The sequence below is a fragment of the Trichosurus vulpecula genome, chromosome 8 (genome assembly GCF_011100635.1).
Source record: "Trichosurus vulpecula isolate mTriVul1 chromosome 8, mTriVul1.pri, whole genome shotgun sequence".
In the NCBI taxonomy this organism is placed as follows: Eukaryota; Metazoa; Chordata; class Mammalia; order Diprotodontia; family Phalangeridae; genus Trichosurus; species Trichosurus vulpecula.
The window spans coordinates 153,572,095-153,594,361 of record NC_050580.1 but is presented as its reverse complement, the minus strand read 5'-3'; the positions used below and the strand labels follow the sequence as shown (position 1 = coordinate 153,594,361).

The window sequence follows — 22,267 nt, the reverse complement described above, 5'->3', positions numbered from 1 at the left end:
CCATGTCCCCTCCTCTCTTCCCTTTTTAGCCTTTCCTCCCTCGTCCCCCCCCCATTTCCTATTGTTCCTTCCCTCCTTTTCCTCTCCTCCTTCCCTTTCTTAATCTAGCTCCTCTTACTCCACTCTCTACTTCCTTCCCTCCCTCCCCTTTTGTCTCCTCTTCCTCCTTCATTCTACTTTTCCCCTTCTCTGCCTTCTCTCCTTTATCTCACCTCTCCCCCTCCCTTATTTACGTCCTCATCTCCGCTCCCTCTCCTCCCGTTTATCTCGTTCCTCCCCCCCACACCTTCCTCCCTCTCCTTCCGTTTATCTCCCTCTTCCCCCCCACCCAGTTCCTCCCTCCCTCCCTGCCCCCTCCCTCCTCTCCAGCGTCTCCTCCCGTTTATCTCGCTCCTCTCCCCCCCCCAGCTCCTCCCTCCCTCCTCTCCTCCGCCCCTCCCGGTTATCTCTCTCCTTCCCCCCCCCCCCCCCCGCCCCAGCTCCTTCCTCCCTCCCATTGTCCGCGCAGCTGCCGGGCTTCTCGGCCGTGCGCGGGCGCGCTGCTCTCCCTTCCCTCTCAGACCCGCGGGATCGCGCTCCCAGGCCGGGCTCGGCCGGGATCCCGCTCGCCGGTTGCCGTTTCCCGGCCCTGCGGGCCGCAGAGAGGGAGAGGCCGCCGGCGTGCAGGCCGCGGTGGGGCGGGGAGCGAGCTAGCGAAGGCCGGAGGCGGGCCCGAAGGCCATGGAGCCGTTGGCGCGGAGGAGGCCGCACGCGGGCGCGGGCTCCTCGGGTGGCGGCCACCCCGGCAGGTAGGAGGCGGCCGCGGAGGCCGGGGAGCGTGGGCGGGGCGCGGGGGACGGGGCGCGTGGCCGGGGGTGGGGCCGCGGGGCGGGGGCTGGGGGAGAGGCCGGGCTGCGGGAGAGGCCGGGCTGCGGGAAGCGTTGAGCGCCGAGTCCAGGACTGGAACCGCCCCCCCCCCAAACAACAAAACAAAAACACGTGACTGTGGGTGAGGAGCGAGCACGACCCCCAAGATCCGGGGACCCTCTGGAGGTGCGGGAGGGGAGCCAAGGGCCAGCCAGACCGCTCCTCACCCACTGGCTACACGTCCAGCCGTTGCTGGCTTGGAGACGAGCTGTCCACGACCTCTGACATTTCTCATGTAATGGGGGCCGCGGCAGGTTTTGGCAGGCTTTTGTTTTTTAAACTGGCCCCGTGATTTCATTAGCACAGGAACCTTCCCCTTCTGTAGGTCGTCGCCTTTAGTGCATCTTCAAGTCTTAGAAGGAGGCCTAAACACAGCTGTTAAGTAGGAAGGAAGCAATCATTAAGCGCCTACTGTGTGCCAGGCACTGTCCAGTCCTGGGAGGTGGTTGCTATTATTAAACCCTTTTGGGTTGAGGAAACTGATCAGGGGAGCTTAAGTGGCTTGTCTCCTGGGTCACACAGCTAGTAAGTGTCTCAGGGCAGATTTGAACTCGGGTCTTTGTGATTCCAGGCCCAGTTCTCTGTCAGATTGTGCCCTCTACTGCCATAGATCATCCACGCAGTGTCACAAGTGGGGCTTGAACTCATGTCTTCTGTCTGTCCCCGGTGTCTCTTCTTAGGCAAAACAAGGGGCAAAAATAACCCTTTCCCCCTTTCTTACATCTAAGTCCCTTAACAAGTGGGACCAGGAGGGATGCTCCATCCTCACCCCAGACTCCTACATACTTCTTGTGGAAGTCTGTCTTCTTGCCTCAGAAAGCAAAGGTCCAGCCAGGCCTCTCTTCTCTTACAGCCTCATCTTCACCTTCTCTGCCTCCCGTGGTTGTTGCAACAAAAATGCTTTGCAAATCTTAAAACAGTATGGAAATAGAAGATTTTGTTGTCATACATGCGATACTGGCCTAGACAATGAATGAATGCAATCATGGTGAGAAACAAGAAGCCATCTGGAATACAGCAGGTTCCAAGCCGTTATTTCTAGGAGTCTGACAAGTCAAAGTATATCAAGCATTGGCATTTTGTCATTATAGATTTCCTCCTTCAACAAGGAGTCATGGTACATTGGTATCATATGTGGCTGTTCTAAAATTGACCCTCATGCTAGAAAAAGGCAGGAGCCACTGGTTTGTAATGGAAAACCCCTGCCTTGGCTAGGAATCTATGGGGTAACTGATTGCATGAATGAACCATAAGCCTTATGAAAATACGGGGTGTACATAAAGTCCGTGTACAATTTCAAATAGTTGTGACTTTAAATTGCACACGGACTTTATGGACACCCTGTATATGTCTCTTCGTCACCCACCTGGGGTTTTCTTGGCAGAGATCCTGGGGTGGTTTACCATTTCCTTCTCCAGCTTATTTTACAGATGAGGAAACTGAGGCAAACAGGGTGAAGTGACTTGCCCAGAGTCATACAGCTAGTAAGTGTCTGGGGTCAGATTTGAACCCAGGAAGATGACTCTTCTTCAGGCCTGGTGATCTATCCACTGTGCCGCCTAGCTGCGCTAAAGAAGCTTCTCCTGTTAGAACAAAAATAGGACGGATATAAAATAGTTATTTGTTTCTTCAAAAATGAAAGGGGTGAGGAGAGGTACTTATATGTAGGTATTTAAATGTGTTTTTGATGTGACCTTAGAATTTGAGGGCATTTTTGTTTCTATCCATAGAGAAGAGCAGTTTAAAAAATGAGAGCGCTAGAGTCAGGGAGGTGTTGGCATAGCCATCTTTTTTTCCTTCCAGCTCATTTTTAAAATTAAAGAGGAATGAATATGACACTGAAGTAAGCCTTGTTATTTCCATCTTATTTTTTCACTGACCCTTTGACTGGCCACAAAGTGTTGCTCAGTCTTGCCTGTATTTCTCTTTCTCCTCCTATTCAATGCTTGTCAGACAATCTGCCCATCCTCTGCTAGCTAGGGGTGTGAGATAGCCTAAGTCTCTCTTAGGCAGGTTGACCTAGTGTTAAGAGCATTTATTTACCTTGAAGCTGGAAGACTTGGGTTCTTTTCCTGACCCTACCAGGTACCAAGTATGTGACTAAATAATTTTAACTTTTTTTGCCTTGACTTCCACCTTTACAAAATGCCTTTGTGAGGAAGTACATACATTGGGAAAGAGTGCTGGGTTTGGAAGCAGAGGACCTAAGTTCAAATTCTGACCCTGTCTCTTTCTACCTGAGTGACTTTGAACAGTCACATAGCCTCTGTGGGCCTTGGTTCCTCTTCTGTAAAATGTGGACTAAATGCATCTCCAACTCTAAATCTTTGCTGCTTTGAACGACACTAGAGTTTTTCTGGCTCAGAGGTGAACCTAAGTCCTAATAAGCTAAAAAGGCTTAAAGTATGAGTTCAGTGGGTAAAGGGGTCTGTTTGTCTGATAACTGAGCTTTTAACTTATCACCAGGTTGGCTACAGTATGATGAAGTTATCTGCTAAGTGACTACCGTCTACCGTATAAAGGTCAAGAGAGCACCCACACTGTTTCTTGACATATTAAAAAGAAGTACTGTGAATGGCAAACATTTATGAAGCACTTAAGTGTCTGGCACTGTGCTAAGCTTGAGGATTTAAAGAAACTAAGGCCAAGAACAATCTCTGCCCTTGAGGATCTTAACTCTGAAGAAAACTTAAGGCTCCAGGAAGTCTTCCTTCTCCTTTAGCCTGGCCTGATGTGAGACTGTGGGCTTGGTTTGCCCAGGTTTGAATGTTACCAAAGTCCTCTCTGTCACCACCTTTTATCCTAGATTAATCCTAGAGTTCCCTTAGTAAAGATCCTCTCTCAGTCCTTCATTTTCTTTCCACGCCTGCCAGGACTGGACTGTCTGTCCTCCACATACAGTGGACACACATCTGAGTGAATCTTTCATTTTTATGGTGAATTCTACTCACCTGACTCAAGTGATACCAGCTTTCCCTCAGTGGCTAAAGAGTCTTTTTAGATCTTCCATGGAGTGGAAAGGATTGTTTCATACCAGCTAATACATTGTGATTGCCTTCCTTTGTTCACTGCCACAGTTGCAGGCTATTGAGCTGTTGTAAAAGAAGATACCAATGACCTCATAGGGAACAAAATCCTATTTCCTACTAATTAAAAGTTCAGACTCCTTTGGCATTCAAGGCCTTTCAGAGTCTGGTCACACACTGCTTCCCCTTGTGTGGCCACATCCTAATTTACCTTCCTCTATCTATATACCATAGTAGCCTCCTTTTCTTTTTCTTTTCTCTTTGTATTCTTCCCAAAAGTCAAAATTTTGGCATAGAGGAAAAGAGCCCTGCTTTAGAGTCAGAGGATCTAGGTTTACTTCTCACTACATCTCAATTTCCTTCTCTGTAAGTTTTTTCACAACTCTGTTGAAAGTCTACCATTCTTTTAAAGCCCACATCAAACAAGGAATCCAGAGATCTCTCTGATTCCACTCAGTCAGTAATGATCTCCTCTCCCCCCTTCCCCATCTTTCATATATAACCTTTGGTTTGCACCTATGAGCTTACAGTTTATCTTGTGTCTATGTTATTCAGTCTTTCTCTCCTCTAACACCTTACACTCTACTCTCTAATAAATATGGTGGTCTAATAAAATTGGTGGTTGAATGAATTACCTGTTCAATTGTTAGACTCTGATGATTCTGCTCATATTTGGGGTCCTGGAGCTCAGTTCGGTTAATTAGCTTCTCATCACAGCCACAGATTGTCTCCTCTCCCTAGCCAGCTTGCATATGTGTGCCAGTGATTTCAGGGGTGACCAGATGAAGGAACAGGGGTCAGGAAATGCAGCCCATCCTTACCCATTGCTAGATTCACAACTCATATTGGCCAAAAGTCTATTTTCAATATATGGAAGGCAGCACATAGGATATTTTTCTGTAGACTCATTGAATGTTAGAACTTGTACCTCATATAGAAACCTATCTTGTTCTACAAGAAAGTAAGGGGATGGAGGGGGGGAGTGAAGTGACAGAAGGGAGGACAGAGTGGGGAAAGGGGCAATCAGAATATATGCCATCTTGGGGTGGGGGGAGGGTAGAAATGGGGAGAAAATTTGTAACTTGAAATCAATGTTGAAAACTAAAAATATTAAATAATAAAAAATCAATTTTAAAAAAGACATTAGGAAAGAAACTTTTAAGGAAAAGCCTTGTTATTTTTCTCTAATCCAGTTTAGTAGCTGTCCTTCCTCTGTTATTTCCTCTTGAAGTAATGTTATCAAAGTAGACATTTTTGATGAATCATCACACTTACATATGGATTTTCCTTTTCTCCTTTAAATAGATTTTGGACCATTGGATCTAGAACTAGATCATCACCTTAGAGATGATCTAGTCTAGCCCTACCCCTCTTATTTTATTACTGCCATTATTAAATGGTTTTTCACATTAAAAAAAAAAGAACTTGTGCCTCAAGGTTCTTCTAGTTCAGCACCCTCATTTTACAAATGTGGAGACTGACTCTTGGAGAGCTTCAGTAATTTTCCGGAAGCCAGAACCCAGATCTCTTGACCATCAGCCCAGGTTCCATGGCACTGTAAAAGCTCCTGAGAATCGGTCAAATTACCAAGCATTTATTAAACACTTAATACATGCCAGCTACTGGGTGAGGCTCTGGAGATACAAACTGAAGTGAAAAAAAGATGGTCCCTGCCCTTGCGGGACTTACATTCTAATGGGGAAAAAATAACAGGAGGCTGAAAGGATTGAAGAGAGGGTACAGGGGAGAACAGTCCTGAGAACCATGAGCAGGGCCCAGAAAGGAAAGAAGGAAACCATGTGGCTGCCGTGGGGGACCCTTCCTTGAAGTGAACTGAGAAACGATAAGGTTCAGAGTCTGGAGCGGAGCCTGGAGAGGAGTGAACACGAGGCTCTCCTAGACACTTTGCTTCTGGGAAGAAGGGGCTGTAGGGGCAGAGGGTGCTTCACCCTCTTTCATATATAACCAGGCTGAGCAGGCAGAGAGCCAGGGGCCTGGAGAAGAATGAAGATGTGGTTGACTGGGCCCATATTCTTACCTTTTCTTCAGGGTCATACCTGAAGACTTATTATATTAAAATTACAAAGTAGTTAGTTTGGGTTGTTGTTACTATCCTTTTCATTTAAAGGGGAAGCAGCTATTGCAGCCAGCCTTTTTGTTTGTTTGTTTTTTTGAAGTGGGGAAGGCAGGGCAATTGGGGTTAGGTGAATTGCCCAAGGTCACACAGCTCAGAAATATGTCAAGTGTCTGAGGCTGGATTTGAACTCACCATCCTCCTGACTGCAGGACCGGTGCTGTATTCACTGCACCACCTAGCTGCCCCTATCCTTTACATTTAGACTGTTGTAGTCATTGTATATATTGTTTTCCTAGTTCTGCTTCACTTTGCATCATTACAAGTTTTATTTCTACCCACAGCTCTTCCCTCTCCAGTCTTACCACCCCGTAGCACCCTCAGCATATGCCCTCATTCTTACCAGGCTGCTCATCTCACTGCCTCTGCCACTGGCTATTCAATTAAACTCATTCCAATACACGTTTATTAAACAGCTCTTATATACTAAGGACTGAGGATACAAAAGCAGAAATAAAACGTTCCTTGCTTACATTCTGCTAGTGGAATATCAGAGTATGCAGGTAAGTAAGGTAAATGCGAAGGGGTGTGGTCCAGTGGAAGGGAGATCGGATAAAAATGTTCCAAGAAGAAAAGGCCTGTGTGGCTGCGGGATCATGGAATGCTTCCTCCAGTAGAAAAGGCTTTTGAACTCCCAGAAGGTCACAGTAACAAGGAGAGGGACCAGGTAGGATGAGAACTCTGGTCTTTTCTTCCCCACCTATTTGTGGCACACTCTGATTTTTCACATTTCTCAACTATTGAATTTCAAGTAGGTAACATAAGTTAGCAATTTTAAAAAGTAATATTATTGGTGCCGTGTGTTTCCTATATCATAGTCACTTCCCAACATCTCCTACCCCACCGAAGCATAACTATTCATTTTATATGGAAGAAAAGTTAATTAACCTCATGGCACTGTCCAGCTAGTCAATAGAATTGTTATCTAGTGATTTCATCCTGTCTTTGTCTCACTAAATGGACTGGAAGCCTTCCTCAGGCAGCATCATATCTTCTTCTTGTTCCTATTTCCCTAGCCCAGGACTGGGCTTGTGGTAGGCTCTAAAGCACTGGCTTTTAGGTAGATTCCAGTGATTGGAGAGAAGTGATAAAGAAGAGGAGGAGGCAGAAGATTAGTCAAATAGAGCATGATTTTGGTCATTCACGGGGAGACTCCCAATGAAGGCATCTTCCGAAATCAGTCAGTTCTTGTGCCCTTGGGCAGTGTTGTTCATAGCTGGTGGGCTGACAGAAGGCTGGAGGCTAGGTTGGAAAGGGTAAAGATGTCTTGACTGTTTGAGGAGAATGAGTAACGTCGTTATGGTTCTGTATGTGTAGAGGTTTAAAAAAAAAATCAAGTCATTATTGTGATTTGTCTGCAAGAGTCTCACATAATTTACCAGTATACCTTGAAGGAGCTCCCTCTGCCTGTGCAGGGCTGTGGCTTTGACGGGGAAATGACTTGCTCACCAGCACCATCCCTGTGTCAGAGACAGGACAGTCTTTTTTTTTTTAATTGATTTATTTTTAAAATTAATTTATTTAATTTTAGTTTTCAGCATTCACTTCCATAAGATTTTGAGTTTTAAATTTTCTCCCCTACCCCTCTCCCCAAGATGGCATGCAATCTGATAAAGGCTCTACATGTACATTCTTATTAAACATATTTTTACATTAGTCATATTGTAAAGAAGAATTAGAACCAATGCGATGAACCACGAGAAACAAGAAACAAAACAAAAAAAGGGAGCAAATCATATGCTTTGATCTGCATTCAGACTGCGTAGTTCTTTCTCTGGATGTGGATAGCATTTTCCATCATGAGTCTTTTGGAGTTGTCTTGGATCATTGCATTGCTGAGAGCAGCTAAGTCCATCAAAGTTAGTCATCATGCAATGTGGCTGTAACTGTGCAGTGTCCTCCTGGTTCTACTCCCCTTACTCAACATCAGCTCATATAAGTCTTTCCAGGTTTTTCTGAAGTCAGCCTGTGTTTTAATAATCCGGCTAGCAGCTCCTGTGGGGGCATAAGATCCTCCTACAGCCAGCACCCAGGAGGCTGCTGGCACGCCGGGAAAGCACAGGTTCTTTTTATCTGCTTAAACAGGGAGAGCATGGTGAAGGGGTTGACCAGCTTACTTTAATCCAGCATTCAGTTAGTTCAGGGGAGCATACAGACAAGCATCAACAGACAGGCCAAATATAGATTGCGGTCAGCTAGTTCAGGGGAACAAACAGCAGAACATTCATTTAGTTTGGGGGAAAACAAAACCAACACCCTGAACCTCAAAACCAAAATACAAACAAATTACAAATATCAACAGACAGACCCAATACAATTCATAGTTATCAACATCTGGGCTCGGCCTGAGAGCAAGGGCTGGCCCAGAGTCACGCTCCCCGCTGCTCCCACACCAACCGGAAAAGGAAAGAGAGCTCTTCAAGCTGTCCTCTCCCCTCTTATAGAGTTTTTGACATCATCAAGCGCCGCCTGAATGACCAGGGCTGATTGGTTCTTGAGCTGGCCCATCCCCCTAGCGTAGACTAGGTTAACACACCTCCCCTCAGCCAGCCCCATGACTCATCACACAGGAAGTTCTGTGCTTCCTGGCATGGTCTCTGGGCTTCCTGTCCCGGAAGAGGAGCAGCAGACCCAGCAAGGCCCAATGAGGTAAACTGAGCCACCCAAAGAAAACAAAGGCCATTCTGGCCACAGCCTGCTGCCATTTCCTATAGCACAGTAGTATTCCATTACATTCATATACTACAACTTGTTCAGCCATTCCCTAACTGATGGGCATCCCCTCATTTTCCATTTCTTGACCACCACAAAAAGAGCTGCTTCAAACATTTTTGTACATGTGGGTCCTTTCCCCAATTTTATGATCTCTTTGGGGTACAGCCCTAGTGGTATTGCTGGGTCAAAGGGTATACACATTTGGGCATAGTTCCAAATTGCTCTCCAGAGTGGTTGGATCGGTTCACAACTCCACCAACAATGCATTAGTGTTCCAATTTTCCCATATCTTCTCCAGCATTTATAATTTTCCCGTTTTGTCATGTTAGCCAGTCTGATAGGTATGATGTGGTACCTCAGAGTTGTTTTGATTTGCATTTCTCTAATCAATAGTGATTTAGAGCATTTTTTCATATGACTATAGATAGCTTTAATTTCTTCATCTGAAAACTGGACAGGACAGTCTTTTTGACATGGAAGCTGATTCCCCCTCCCCCTTATGCCAGGCTTCTCCTTACCTTCTGCAGAGCAAATGGCTAATAAATGTTTATTGAAAATTAATATGTTCAGCGCTCGGGTTTGTCTGGCATGTTAATTTCTAGTTTGGTTCATGTTTTCTTGAAAAGCAGGGCCTAAGAGTGGGAATTCATTTTGCTTTAATGTTTCTATTTGTTTCAAAGGTTTTGTGCTTCCCATACATCCCTCTATCCATTGGGGTAGGGGGTGCAGTGGAAGGGAGAGAAAATAAATTTTTGTTCTTTGTTAAAATAAAACTTTTAAATTTAAAAAAGCCAGGCCTATTCTGGATCCAAGTGGATTCTCACCTGGCCAGCCTCCCACCTCCTCCACTTGCCACCCCCCCATACACACAGTTTTTTCTCTTGCCTAGATTAAACCTTCATTAGCTATCAGGTGACTTTTTCCTCTGCCTTTGTGACCCCGAGAAAGTCACTTAACCTCTCAGCCCCCTAAGCCAGTCCCTAAGATAACTGTTGCAGGGTAGGTGCATTCCTAAAGTGAGTACTGCATCAATGTGAGTACTGAATCAGTGACCCACAGATCTGGGTCAAGTACTGACATAGAGAGATAGCTAGTATGCTCTCAGTTTCTTGCTCCCTTCTTCCTCTTCCCCCCTTCATCTTTCTGTCTTTCACAGCCTCTCTCTATAGCTATAACTGAATGAAATAACGTGTAAGGCCCTTTGCAAACCTTAAAGTGCTACGTAAATACTTTTTTACTCTCTTTCTATTTAAAAGGCAGCACGGTATAGTGCACAGTTGTCAAACTCTTGGCATACTCCAGATTGTGATGGAAACAGATTAAAATGTAATTGGGAAAAATTTAATCAATGAATAAAAATTGAATTAACAAAATAAAAAATACAACAAAAAACAAAAACAAAATAAAAATAGAACAAAACAGAAAATATTAATATATGGTTTTCCAAGTCAGTATGTGGCTGAGATCTTACACGTGGTTTAGTGTAATTTAGCACAGAGATCTTAACACATGGTTTAGTGGCCACCATTTCTGCCTGAGTTTGACACCCTTGCTGTAGTAGATGGAGGGTTGGCCTTTGCATCGGAAGATCTAGGTTCAGGTGTGATCTCTGACTCTCACTAGTTGTGTGACTCTGGGCAAGTCACTAAGTAACCAACCTCTCAGTGTCCCCTAGGCAATTTCCTAAGAGACCCTCACCTGAAAGCTGAGCTGCATATCTGAATTGGTAGAATCCCTGGCTTTCTTCTAGTCTCAACCTAAAGCACCACTTCCCACAGGAATCCTGTCCTGTTCTTTTCTAAGTTTTGTGAGGGAAGGCGCTGTTTTGGTTTTTTGTCTTTGTATCCTCTGTACCAAGCAAAATACCTGCCACATAGTAGGCACTTGATAAATTCTTGTTGTTTTGAGGAGAGAAGGCTCCCCATACCTATAAAATCAGATGTCTACCCCACTCCCTCCAAAAAAAAAAAAGCCAGTATACTCTGCCATATTCTTCCTTTTCTGCTCCTGTGGAGGTATGGAAGTATATAATAGTCTCTGCTTTTAAGGAGTTTCAATTTGACCAACTTAAAAACGAGTTGCACAGTGCACACAGAGATGCAGAATGATTTAGAGGAGCTAGAGCCATGTCTTGGCAGTTGTTTGTGGGTTTCCCTTAGGTAGAGCGCTTTAAAGTTTGCGGGGCGCTTGTACGTGTGTTGTCTCATTTGATCCTCGCTACGACCCTGTGAGGTAGGTGCTATTATCCCTGTTTAACCGCTGAGCCTGAGCGATGGTAAGTGACTTCCCCAGCTACTTAATGTCTGGGGCAGGATGTGAACTTGGGTATTCCTGACTCCAAGCCCTATATTCTAGCCTCTATTCTCAGCTTCCTTAAGTTAAAATTGTCACATGATAATAGTTGAAGGAAGGATTTATTTTTCATTCCAGGCTTTCAGTGTTGGCAGAATGTTCTTGGGTTAAATCTAGGGAGCAGGGTTGCGGGTTAGGGAATTAAAAGGAAGCTTTGGAAGGCTAGAAAGGGAAGAAAAGCCCCTTGATGGAGAGAGAAAAGCTTTCCAGCTTTTACTTTGTGGTGATTGCATCTGCTTTCATTTTGAAGCTCCCTGGAAGGGGACAGGTGTGCTTTGGTCCAGCTGAGGCAAATGTATGTAGCAGCTCTCCCTCAAGAAATGAATTTCCTTTTCCTTGGTTCCTCTGTCACTTCCATAGCTTTAGGGTTCAGGCATCTCTTCTCTAAAGCTTACTCCAGATCTCTATTTCCAGTCCCAATCTGTCCCTGGAACTCTGGGCCTACATCTCCAGCTAACAGAAGAAATATCCATCTAGTTGTCCCTTTCACTAGTACCTCAACCTCAACATGTCCCAAACCAAGCTTCTTGTCTTCTCTCAAAAACCGGACCTGGTTTTTAACTTTCTTTTTCTATCATTGGTACCACCATTCACCACTCAGGGTTGAAACATTGGTTTTCTCTTTATTTTTTCTCTCACTTCCCAACTTTCAGTAAGTCACCAAATCTTATTGAATCTTCCTCTCTCGTGTCCTTCTCTTCCTATCAATCCCTACCATCGCTATTCTAGGACAGGTACTCCTTATTATTCCTAACAGTCTTTCCACCTCCACCCTCTATTACTGTTTTTTTAATCTTTCATTTTTCAATTAATAAGCATTTATTTTTCTTCCTTCCCAGCCTCTCCCTTTCCAACTTAAAAGAAAAAAATCTTGTAACAAATATACATAGTTGAACAATACAAATTCCCACAGTGTTCCTGTCCCCAAAGTATGTCATTTTCTACACCTTGATTCTGTCAGCTCTCTACCTGGTAGATAACGTATTCATCATCAGTTGTCTGGAACCATGGTTGGTCATTGCATCAATCGGAGTTCTTAAGTTTAGTGAAGTTCTTTTCTTTTACAATGTTGTTGCTATTTTGCAGATTGTTCCCTTGGTTCTGCTCACTTCACTTTGCGTCAGTTTGTACAAGTCTTCCCAAGTTCCTCTGAATCGGCCCCTTTCATCATTTCTTTCATGACAATAGTATCCTATTACATTTATCTACCATTCTTTTTTCAGCCATTCCCCAGTTGATGGACACCCTCTCATTTTCCAGTTCTTTGCCACTACAAAGAACTGCTCTAAATATTTTTATACATCTGAGTCCTTTTCCATTTCTCTCTGACCTAAGATGAATGTTTTCTTATGCATAGTTCTGGTCCTGTCTCTGCCTTCTGATTGGCTACCAAAGTAAATTCAGACTCCTTCGTTTGGCTCAGTGCTTTCCAGAATTTGGCACCACTCTACATTTTCAGTCTTAGGCTCTGTGCGAGTGAATGAAAAAAAGCATTTACTAAGCAGCCTGCTTTGTGCCAGGCACTGTGTTAAGAACCAGGCGGTACAGGTGTAAGAGAGGCTGTCCCTGCTTGTCAAGAGCTTACATGGTCATGAGGGGGCAGCACATAGGGGAGTAGTGGCCAGAGAAGGCTATTTCGGTCTGGAGAGTTAAAGGGATGGCGAGGGGAGCTGTACCGCAGATTGTTTGACCTGCCTTTCCAGAAGCAACATTAGTGTTGATTTGATTATCACTACCAGAGCAAGAGATGGAAAGGGGCTGTGGAGGTAGGAGTGTGCAGGCAGGGGCTGGTGGCCCCAGCTGGTGACGTATAGTGAACTCTAACCAATCAGGATACCAGGGCCCCTCACTCCAGCCATAGTAGACAGTTCCGCCCCCACACGCCTTGTCCCATGCAGTGTAATGCAGAGGGCATTGCCTTTGGATCCAGACTACCTCTGCCATCTCCCAGGGCCTCAGAGGAGGTTGGGCCAAGGTCCCTTCAGGCTCACCGTAGCGTAATGCTTTGTTCACTTCTCTTCCTCTGTCAGCCTTGCTCTCCATCTGCAAAATAAAGGTAATAACAAAGATGTTCTTGAGGATCCGACAAGATAATACACACAAAGCACTTGGTTGTTGATGACAAGGATGGTGTCTGGAATGCCTGTCTCTATGTTCCTCTCAATGAAGTTTTACCTCTCCCTTAAACTCATCTCAGATGCCATCTCCATGAAGTCTTCGTTGATCCCCGTGAGGCAGGAAGGTAGAGTTTTGGACTTTAGACCTGCATTCACATCTTGCCTCACACATTTACCAGCTGCACCAGTCAACTAAGCTCTCGGTCTTTGTTTTCTTGTCTGCAAAATGGAGATAATACTTATACTATCTACTTTACAGCATAGCTGTAAGAAAAGGGCTTACACAGCTTAGATCCCTATGTAAATGTGAGTCATTACATCCCCAGTTAATGATGACACTTTGGTCCTTTCTTGTGTACTATAGTTATTTGGGTATGTGACATCTCCTCCTACTAGACCTGGTCTTGTTTAACTCTGTACGCCCCAGAACCTTGCCCAGTAGTTTATATATAGGAGGAGTTTATTGAATATTTGTTGAATAGATGGATGGGTGGGTGGATGGCTTCAGGTTGTGTGAACCAAACAGGTGTGAGAAGCCAGGATTAGCCCAGTAGGAGGAAGAAAATCAACTCTTTGATTGTGTTGGCATTTCTACAAGACTTAGTAGAGAATCTCAGAAGAGATTAGTTTGTTATATTGTACAGCAGAGGTAAGAATTCCAGAAATTCCAGTCGTCTGGAACACAGCCCAAACTCTAAGTGAGAATGGCCACCAAAATCACTGTTTCAAGGCCTTCATTGTACTCTTTGCCCTCTTTGGAAGAAGCCCTTACTCTGAACCTTTTGGCTATTTGTTTACATGCATTTCTAACAAGCTTAGTTATCTGGTTTCCTAGACCTTGGAAGATTACTAGTTGCAAATTAGGGGGGGATGAAGAGTCTGCAAAAGTCAAGTCCACCTATAACAGTAAGAAGCAGTTACATTTGAATGTAAAGGGAGAGACAAAAACAATAAGAAACCTGCAACAGAACTAGCAAAATAGAGCAGTTTGTGTCCATTAACTGTTCAAATAAATAGATGTCAAGGAAAGGTTCTTTATTAAGAAGAGAGGGAAAAATGCAATATATTTTAGAATGATTTCTTTCCCAAATAGTTAAAATTCTAATTCAAAAAGCTTTAGTACCAAGAGGGGTTAGTTTTGATTATCTGGAAAGTCTGGTCTTCCAGGAATAGCTCCCTACCCAGCTATGTGAGATTAATGAGGTGTTAAGATATTATTATCTCTGCTACCTCCACATCTCTCTTACCTTGACTAATAGGACAGATGGAGAAGTGTGAAAATGCATGTGTGTGTGTGTTCACACGATCACAGGTCTAGAGCTGGAAGACGCTGCAGAGGCCATCTAGTCTAACTTCTTCATTTATAGTTGAGAAAGTTCATGAAGATTGCAGCCAACATCCTCCGACAATCTGCCCGTCATTTATTGTCTCTTAGGGAGGCATTGTGGTGAAAGGACCTCGGGACTGGACGTAAGGATACTTGGGGGTCTAGTGCTGGTTTGGTCACTAATGCTGTGGAACTTATGGTGGTAAATGTAGCCTAGCATTTCTATAGCAACTTATGGTTTATAAAGCACTTTTGTATCCTTTATCTCATTTGAGCCTCCCTGGATCTCCGTGAAGGAGAAAGGTCAGATATCTCATTTTACAGATGAGAAAACTGAGTCTCAAGTGAAGAGACTTACCCAAGGCCACTTACTAGAATGGTTTTCTGAATAGTCCAGTGCCCTCAATTTTTAAGGACTCTGGTTTCTACATCTATAAAAATAGTAATAGCTAACATTTAGTCTTTAAGGTTACAAAAAACATTCTCTCTCTCTCCACCCTTTCCTGCTATCTCTGTTCTTTCATAAAACCTTAAACCCAGTTCACTCTGAACCTCTTAGATTGGACCACAATTGGACCTAAGCTCCACCTAGTAGCTCTATTTTGGGCTCTCCTGGCTTTGAGTGAATGTCAGCGGTAACTGTTTCTCTTTGAAACAACAACCCTGAGCATCTTCCCCTCCCAGCTTGATTTTTTTTTCTTTTTTTCTAATTAAAGGGAGCATCCCTTGACTCATTTCTTTTTTTTCTCTCTTTTTTATTATTATTTTATTATTTTTAGTTTGCAACACATGGTTCTACATAATTTTGAGTTCCAGATTTTCTTCCCTCCCTCCCTAAGACAGCATGGAACCCCATATAACTTCCATGTATAACTTGGCATTCAATTAATTTACACACTAGCCTTGACTCGTTTCTCAAAGAGACCTATTCACTGAATGGGCGTTATCTTGCTCTAAGAGAGTATGTGAAAAGTCCTAAGAGGGCCAGCGTCTCCCATTGCATCCTGGGTCATTGCCAGTCGTCCTGATGAATATCTGGTCACTGGCTCCAGATGGCCATGGAGGAGAAAGTAAGGCTGGTGACCTTGCACAGTCTTCCCTCACCCAAATCAAAGTCAACTGCAAGTCATGTCATCATTGATGCCACCGTCCTCTTCAAAACAAAGGACAAACACAACAGCAACATACTGTATCACCTTTTATCATTACTACAGCCCTTGAAACCTGATACTCTAGGTATTCCTATTTTATAGATGAAACAACCTAATAGAAGTTAAATGACTTGCCCATAGTCAAATTATCAGAGGTGGGATTTGAACCTATGTCTCTGGATTGCAAGTCTAACACTTCTTCCAGAAAATCACACTGCCTTTCCAAAGTGAAGAGATTGGATTAGATGAACTAAAAGTTGTTCTTGATTTATTGGGGATAAGAAAAGGACCAAAGAAGAGATAGGCTGTATACTTGGGATAGATGGGATGGATGATAAAGAACTACCAAACCCATTACTTTGCTTCTGGTTTTCTGTTTGTTTTGCCAAGGAAAATTGTTTTGTAAATAACAGAATGAAAAGGCTAATTAGGGAGATAGTAAGAGAACACTTAGTTACCCTTAATGAACACAAGTCACTACGCCTAGGTGAACTATATCCCACAGTGTCAAAAGAATGGGCAGACATGATTGGGAATAGGAGAGGACCCACACAATTAGGGAAGTAGATGATGTCCCAATTTTCAGAAAGAAAAGAGAATAGGAAAGGCAGACTTCAGGCTAATAAGCTCCACTTCTCTTCCTGGTAGAATTCTAGAACATGTCATTAAAGAGGTGGTTAATGAACTTCTGGAAAAGGAAGATGTGATCCCAAGAACCAGAGTGATTTCATAAGAACAGGTCATGCCAGACTAACCTCATTTCATTTTTTTTTCTGACAAGGATGTTAAACATGTATCGGGGGATGCTGTAGACATAATTACCTAGAATTTAGCAAAACATTTGACAAAAATGCTCCTCTTACGGAAAAGATGGAGAGATGTGGGCAGGACAGTAGTTTAGTTGGTTAGTAGTTCATTAGGTATCAGGTAGGTCGATTGGGAATGGGTCGAAGGGCTGGTTTCAAAGATTAGTCATTAAGGATTCCTTGTCTGCTTGGAAGGAGAACTTGATAAGAGTATGCTGTGGAATCTGGGCTTGGCCACAGTTTTTTCCATTCAACTTCCCAGGATGGGGGAGATATTTATAAATGACTTGGATAAATGAATGGCTGAAAAAAAACGTTTATTAAGCATGTACCACGCACAAGCACTGGGAGCACACATCAAAAATCAAGACGGTCTTTGCTCACAAGTAGCTAATTAGTACTCTTAACTGAGGGAGAGAGAATACATAAACGAATTAGGAGTAATGAGTACCAGGTTCAGGGAGTAAGGATTTTAAGTGAGGTCTTCTGCCTCCAGAGCCAGGGCTCCTTCCACTACATCACGCTGCCTCCCGATTCCTACCCTACTTAGCTTCAGCCAGGTTGAGGAAGCATCTTGGTGAAGGAAAGGTAATGCCGGATTTAGTGCTTGGGTTAACTTAATGTCGGAAAAACTGACCCAGTTGTCCCAGAGCTGCCCCGGAGTGGAATGGGCTTTTTCCAGAGGGCCTGGATTCCCTCTTAGAGAGAGGCCTTCAAGTGAGGGCTGGGTGTGTTGGCTGCCAGAAGATTCTTTTTCAGGCATGGGTTGAACCAGATGGCCTCTCAGGTCTTCCAACTGTGACAGTCTGTAATTCAGGGATTTCTTAGGTCTTTTCATTTTGAACATTATACTGCTTCATATTTGCCTTTCCATAAATATATGCCTTGTCTTCCCAACTAAGATGTAAACTCCTGCATCCCATTTCTTTGTATTCCTTAGTTCACTCAGTTCAGGGCTTCGCCTGTGGCTAACACTCAACAAGGCTCCTTAATAATAGTTGACAAACAACTTTGAAATAATTAGGGACTCTGACCAAGGTGATGACTAATAACTATTACAGAGGACTAATGATGAAACAGGCAACCCACCCCTGATAGAGAAGCGGAGACCTCAGAGTGCAGAATGAAATATGGGTTTTTGAACATAACCAATGGAGAAATTTGATTTGCTTAACTATGCATATTTGTTACCAAAGCTTGTTTCCTCACCCCCTTCCTCTTGTAACAGGGATTTTTTTTTTAATTCTCAATAGGTTTGGGGGAAGTGAGCAGTAGAAGTGAGAATAGTTAGATTTTTTTGCTGATTAAAAATATATATATAATTTTTAGACATAACAGCTGATGTATATGTAACTCTTAAACTTTATAAAGTGCTTTATGTATAAATTTCATGACTTAATAATAATAATAAAAAATAGCAGCTAGCATTTATATAGAACTTTAAGGCTTATAAAAGCACCTTATAAACATTGCCTCATTGAATATTCACAACAACACTACGAGGTAGGTACTGTTATTATCTCCATTTTACAGATGAGGAAACTGAGGCAGACAGACGCTAGTAAGTATCTGAGGTAGAATTTGAACTCAGATCTTCCTAACTCTAGGTCTAGTGTTCTAACCAGGGTGCTTATTATCTATCTTGGGGTAGAGGTGGAGGGTAACTCAGTCTATTATTCACATGTATATCCTACTCACATCAAAATACTCCTACTTCCCTATGTTCAAGCTTATCTTTCCCCATTCCATTGGTTTCATCTGAGTTATAATATAAATGGATCTATCCCTCACTGTCTCTGATCTTACTGATATCTAGCAGAGAGATGAGACATGCTTAGTTGGGCCGTACCACCTGTGTGACCTTGGACAAGTTACAGTTGACTCATTTTTCTGGGCTTCCGTTTTCTTCTATATAAAATGAAGGGGGTGGACCAGATGGTCTTTAAGTCCTTTCTAGATCTAAAATCTTATGGTCCTAGTACAATATTTTAATTACTAGCCAGTCCGTAGACTCCAGAATTTATTTTATTTCTACAATAAATTTTATTGATACCTTTAAAAATGTCATGGTCATTTCTGACTATGCTTCTCCTTCCTCTCCCCTCCCACACATAAATGAAACCTGCCTTCCAACCAAACAAAACAAACAGCCAAGAAAAACCAACCAACTTAGTGACGTAATCAGACTGTACATACTGCATTCCATGCATGGAGTTCCCCCTGCCTACTTCTGCCTAAAGGAAGAATGTGCTTCCTCATCTCTTCTCCAGAACCAAGATGGGTCATAATAGTTACTCAACTCTCAGCTTTGTTTACGTTATTCTAGTCGCTGTGGATATTGTTCTCCCGGTCCAGTGTACTTCACTCTGCTTCCATCATACAGGTCTTCTCCTTTTTCTCTGAAATCCTTATCATAGTCATCATTTCTCAAGGCGCATTAATACTCCACTACATTCATACATAATGATTTAGTGAACTATTCCCCAAATCTGTGGCCATCCTCTTTATTACCAGTTTTTCTGTGCTTTTATTTTTGCAGTGTTTTACAACAGTGTTTTACACTGTTGTTATGAATATTTTTGAGGGGTGTGTATGTATATGAGAGAGAGAGAGACAGAGAGAGAGACAGAGAGAGAGAGTCCTTACTTGATCTTCATATCAGTCCTGTGAGGTGAGTCATGAGGTTATATATTATCACCATTTTGACAGATGAGAAATTTGAAGTGCAAAACTACACAATGAATTAGTAGTAGGACTAGAATTCAAGTTTTTTTCCTTTCAGGCTAGTGCTACTGTGTTGGGCCCTAAGTTGTACAGCAAAAGATTCCCCCCAAAATTTAAAGGAATTTTGCTTCTCTTTACTTCTTATATATATATATCTTTTTGTGTGTCTTTTGTCCCCTTGAAAATAGGGGGAGGAAGATTCAGATCTAGTATTGCATTAATGTGAAGAGTTCCTAGAGTGTAAATTCCTTCCACTAATGCAGTTCAGTAACTCTTAGGGAGTTACCTTGGGGCACCAAGAGGGTAAGTGACTACCAGTACGTGTCAGAGGCAGGGCTTGAACCCAGATCTTCCTACCTCCAAGGCTTAGGTCTCTATCTACCATACTGTGCTGCCTATAAAAAGCAGCCTGGAAGGGGAGACAAAAAAAGAGAAGGATGATAATTTAATCACCCTTCTTCCATCTCTCCCCAGGCATCCCACAGGCAAAGCTGAAGATGGATCTCGAACCTCTCCTTTCCATCTTGACCTATGGTTCTACTTGACATTGCAGAACTGGATTCTGGATTTTGGCCGCCCCATTGCCATGGTGAGTAGGAAACCATGGAGGTTTACATGGAACAAATTGTCTGCCATCAGTGTCAGAAAAAAGAGACATTAGATATAATTGCCTATAGAATTAACTCATTTTGCTTCTTGGCTCAGTAAGTAAGCAGTTGGGTTAAGAAGAGTATATATGGGTGAGTATGCATGTCTGTGGTCATATGATTGAAGTTGGACAGTGATGCCATTAACAGTAACAGCAGGCAGTGGAAGAGGAGTGTTGGATGTTTGGATGGGTGGGGGTTGGGGGTGGGGGTGATGAGCTCAGTTTTGATGAGTGAGAGCTGCATATCTAGAGGACTAGAATTTGAGGTGAGGTGAGGAAGGTCTTCACCATGGGTTGGACAGTGACTTCCCAGAGACTTCCTCCTAAACCAGTCTGGTGAAGCCTTTGCACCCTTCCTCAGAATAATTCATAAAACAAAATACATAGGATTATGAAGGAAATCAATTATGTTGAAATAGTTATCAAACTATCAAAGAAAAAAAAACAAAGATAACTCTAGGGATCCCAGGGTGAGAGTCCTTGCCTGGTTGCCCTTGCTGTCCTAGGGGAACAGGCAATACAGTTTGTGGGGGGGAGGGGGAAGGGACGACACTGGACTGGCAGTCATCATCAATAGACAATCACTAAGCAGGTGTTACTAGGGTTGACGAATGGTTCAGACAGGAAGGGACAAGGCAACTTTCTTGTTCTCTGCTAGGCAGCAGAACCAGCAACTACCTCTCTGTGGCCCCACATAGTGTGCCCACCTGTGTGCCACACTGGCCAGCAGAGACTTTGAGGCCTCACATGTACCATAGGAAACTTAAAAACTTGTGTTTATAAAATGTGTTATTTGTAAGAAGCATCTTGGAATAGTGGATAGAGCACTGGCCTTGCCCTAAGACCTGGGTTCAAGCCCCACCTCTGACAAACACTGGCTGCGTCAGACATTTAACTTTGCAGCACGCTACTCCAGGTCAAACTCTCTGCCTGCAAAAGTCCCATGGAGCCTGAACCAGATTAAAATGTAATTGGGAAATGTCTAATAAAACAATGAAAAATAGAGCCTAGTGTAGATAATGTTGATTTGTGGTTTTCTAAGTGAATGTGCAGTACAAGGATCCGTTTCTATTTGAGTCTGAGTATTTTGCCTTCCCCTGCCTCCAGACTGCTTTCAGACATGCTAAGCTTTAGTCTGTTCTTATCCACTGCTTACTGATTGTGTATCCTAGCCAAGTTACTCTCTGAGATGCAATAGTCACTCTGCAAGTATTTATTAAGCACCTGCTATATGCCAGGCACTTTGATAGGTGCCCGGGATCTAGGAGTTAAGGGGATACAACTTACTTTCCATTGAGAGAACCCATATGTATACAGATAAGGAAGATGCAAAATATATATAAATATATAAAGTAATGTGGAGTAAGGCACTAACAACTGGAGAATTCAGAAAAGACTCATGTAGAATGAGAATTCAGAAAAGACTCATGCTGAGCCTTCCAGGAAGCTAAGGAAGTGTAAGAGATGAGGAAGGCCTGCATGCCAGGGATCAGGGACAGCCTGTGCCAAAGCAGAGACGGGAGATGAAGTGTCACATGCAGAAGGCCCAAGTCAGCTACCTTGGCTGGATACAGCATAGATAATAACTGTTCCCACCAACCTCAAAAGGTTATTGTTTTTTAAAATTATTGATATATTTTGTCTTTACATAGCCTGAATTCCCCCCATCCCTCTTCCTCCCACTCTCAGAAAACCATCCCATATAACAAATTTTTTTTTTTTTACAGAAAAAGAGAAAGCAGAGGGAAAAAATCAGCAAAACTGATTGATTCACTAAAAAAAATGACAATACATGTAATGTAATGTTCCTTACCTGTGGAACTGGGACTGGAAATTACCTCTGCAAAGGAATGGGTTCAGATATCTTTTCAGATCTTTTTTGTGGCCATCCTTGTTCTTTGTAATTTTGCCACATTCACTTTTTTAAAGAACAGATTTGATTGATATCTTTTATTTTACATTGCCTACATTTTTCTGTGTCCTTCTCTCTCCCAGAGAGTCATCCCATATAACAAAGAATATGTGTGTGTGTGTGTGTGTGTATATATTGTTTTTGTTTTTTTTTTTAATTTTGGAGGCGGGAAGGCAAGGCAGTTGGGGTTAAATGACTTGCCCAAGGTCACACAGCTAGTAAGTGTGTCAAGTGTCTGACTTCAAATTTGAACTCAGGTCCTCCTGACTCAAGGGCCAGTGATCCACAATCAGGAAAATCAGTTCATTCCCCTCCCCCCCAAAAATCTGCCAATATGTGGAGTTCCACACCTGTGACCCTCTACCTCGGTAAAGAAGTAGAGAGAGGTACCACCTCCTGTCTCTTCTTTTAGGGCCAAGCGTGTCCTTTTTGTGCAAGGCATTTGGGT

At 43.2% G+C, this 22,267-nt stretch overlaps 1 protein-coding gene across 1 annotated transcript in view; it reads left to right on the top strand.

The window, feature by feature from the left end:
* The first annotated feature begins 507 nt into the window (after nucleotides 1–507).
* Nucleotides 508–22,267, top strand: part of CLN6 (CLN6 transmembrane ER protein) — a 37,556-nt gene continuing 15,796 nt past the window's right edge. The window contains exons 1-2 of the mRNA XM_036736327.1: nucleotides 508–788; nucleotides 19,733–19,847. Coding sequence (XP_036592222.1) covers nucleotides 721–788; nucleotides 19,733–19,847 — 183 coding nt within the window. The 5' untranslated portion in view covers nucleotides 508–720. The remainder of the gene's footprint in view (nucleotides 789–19,732; nucleotides 19,848–22,267) is intronic.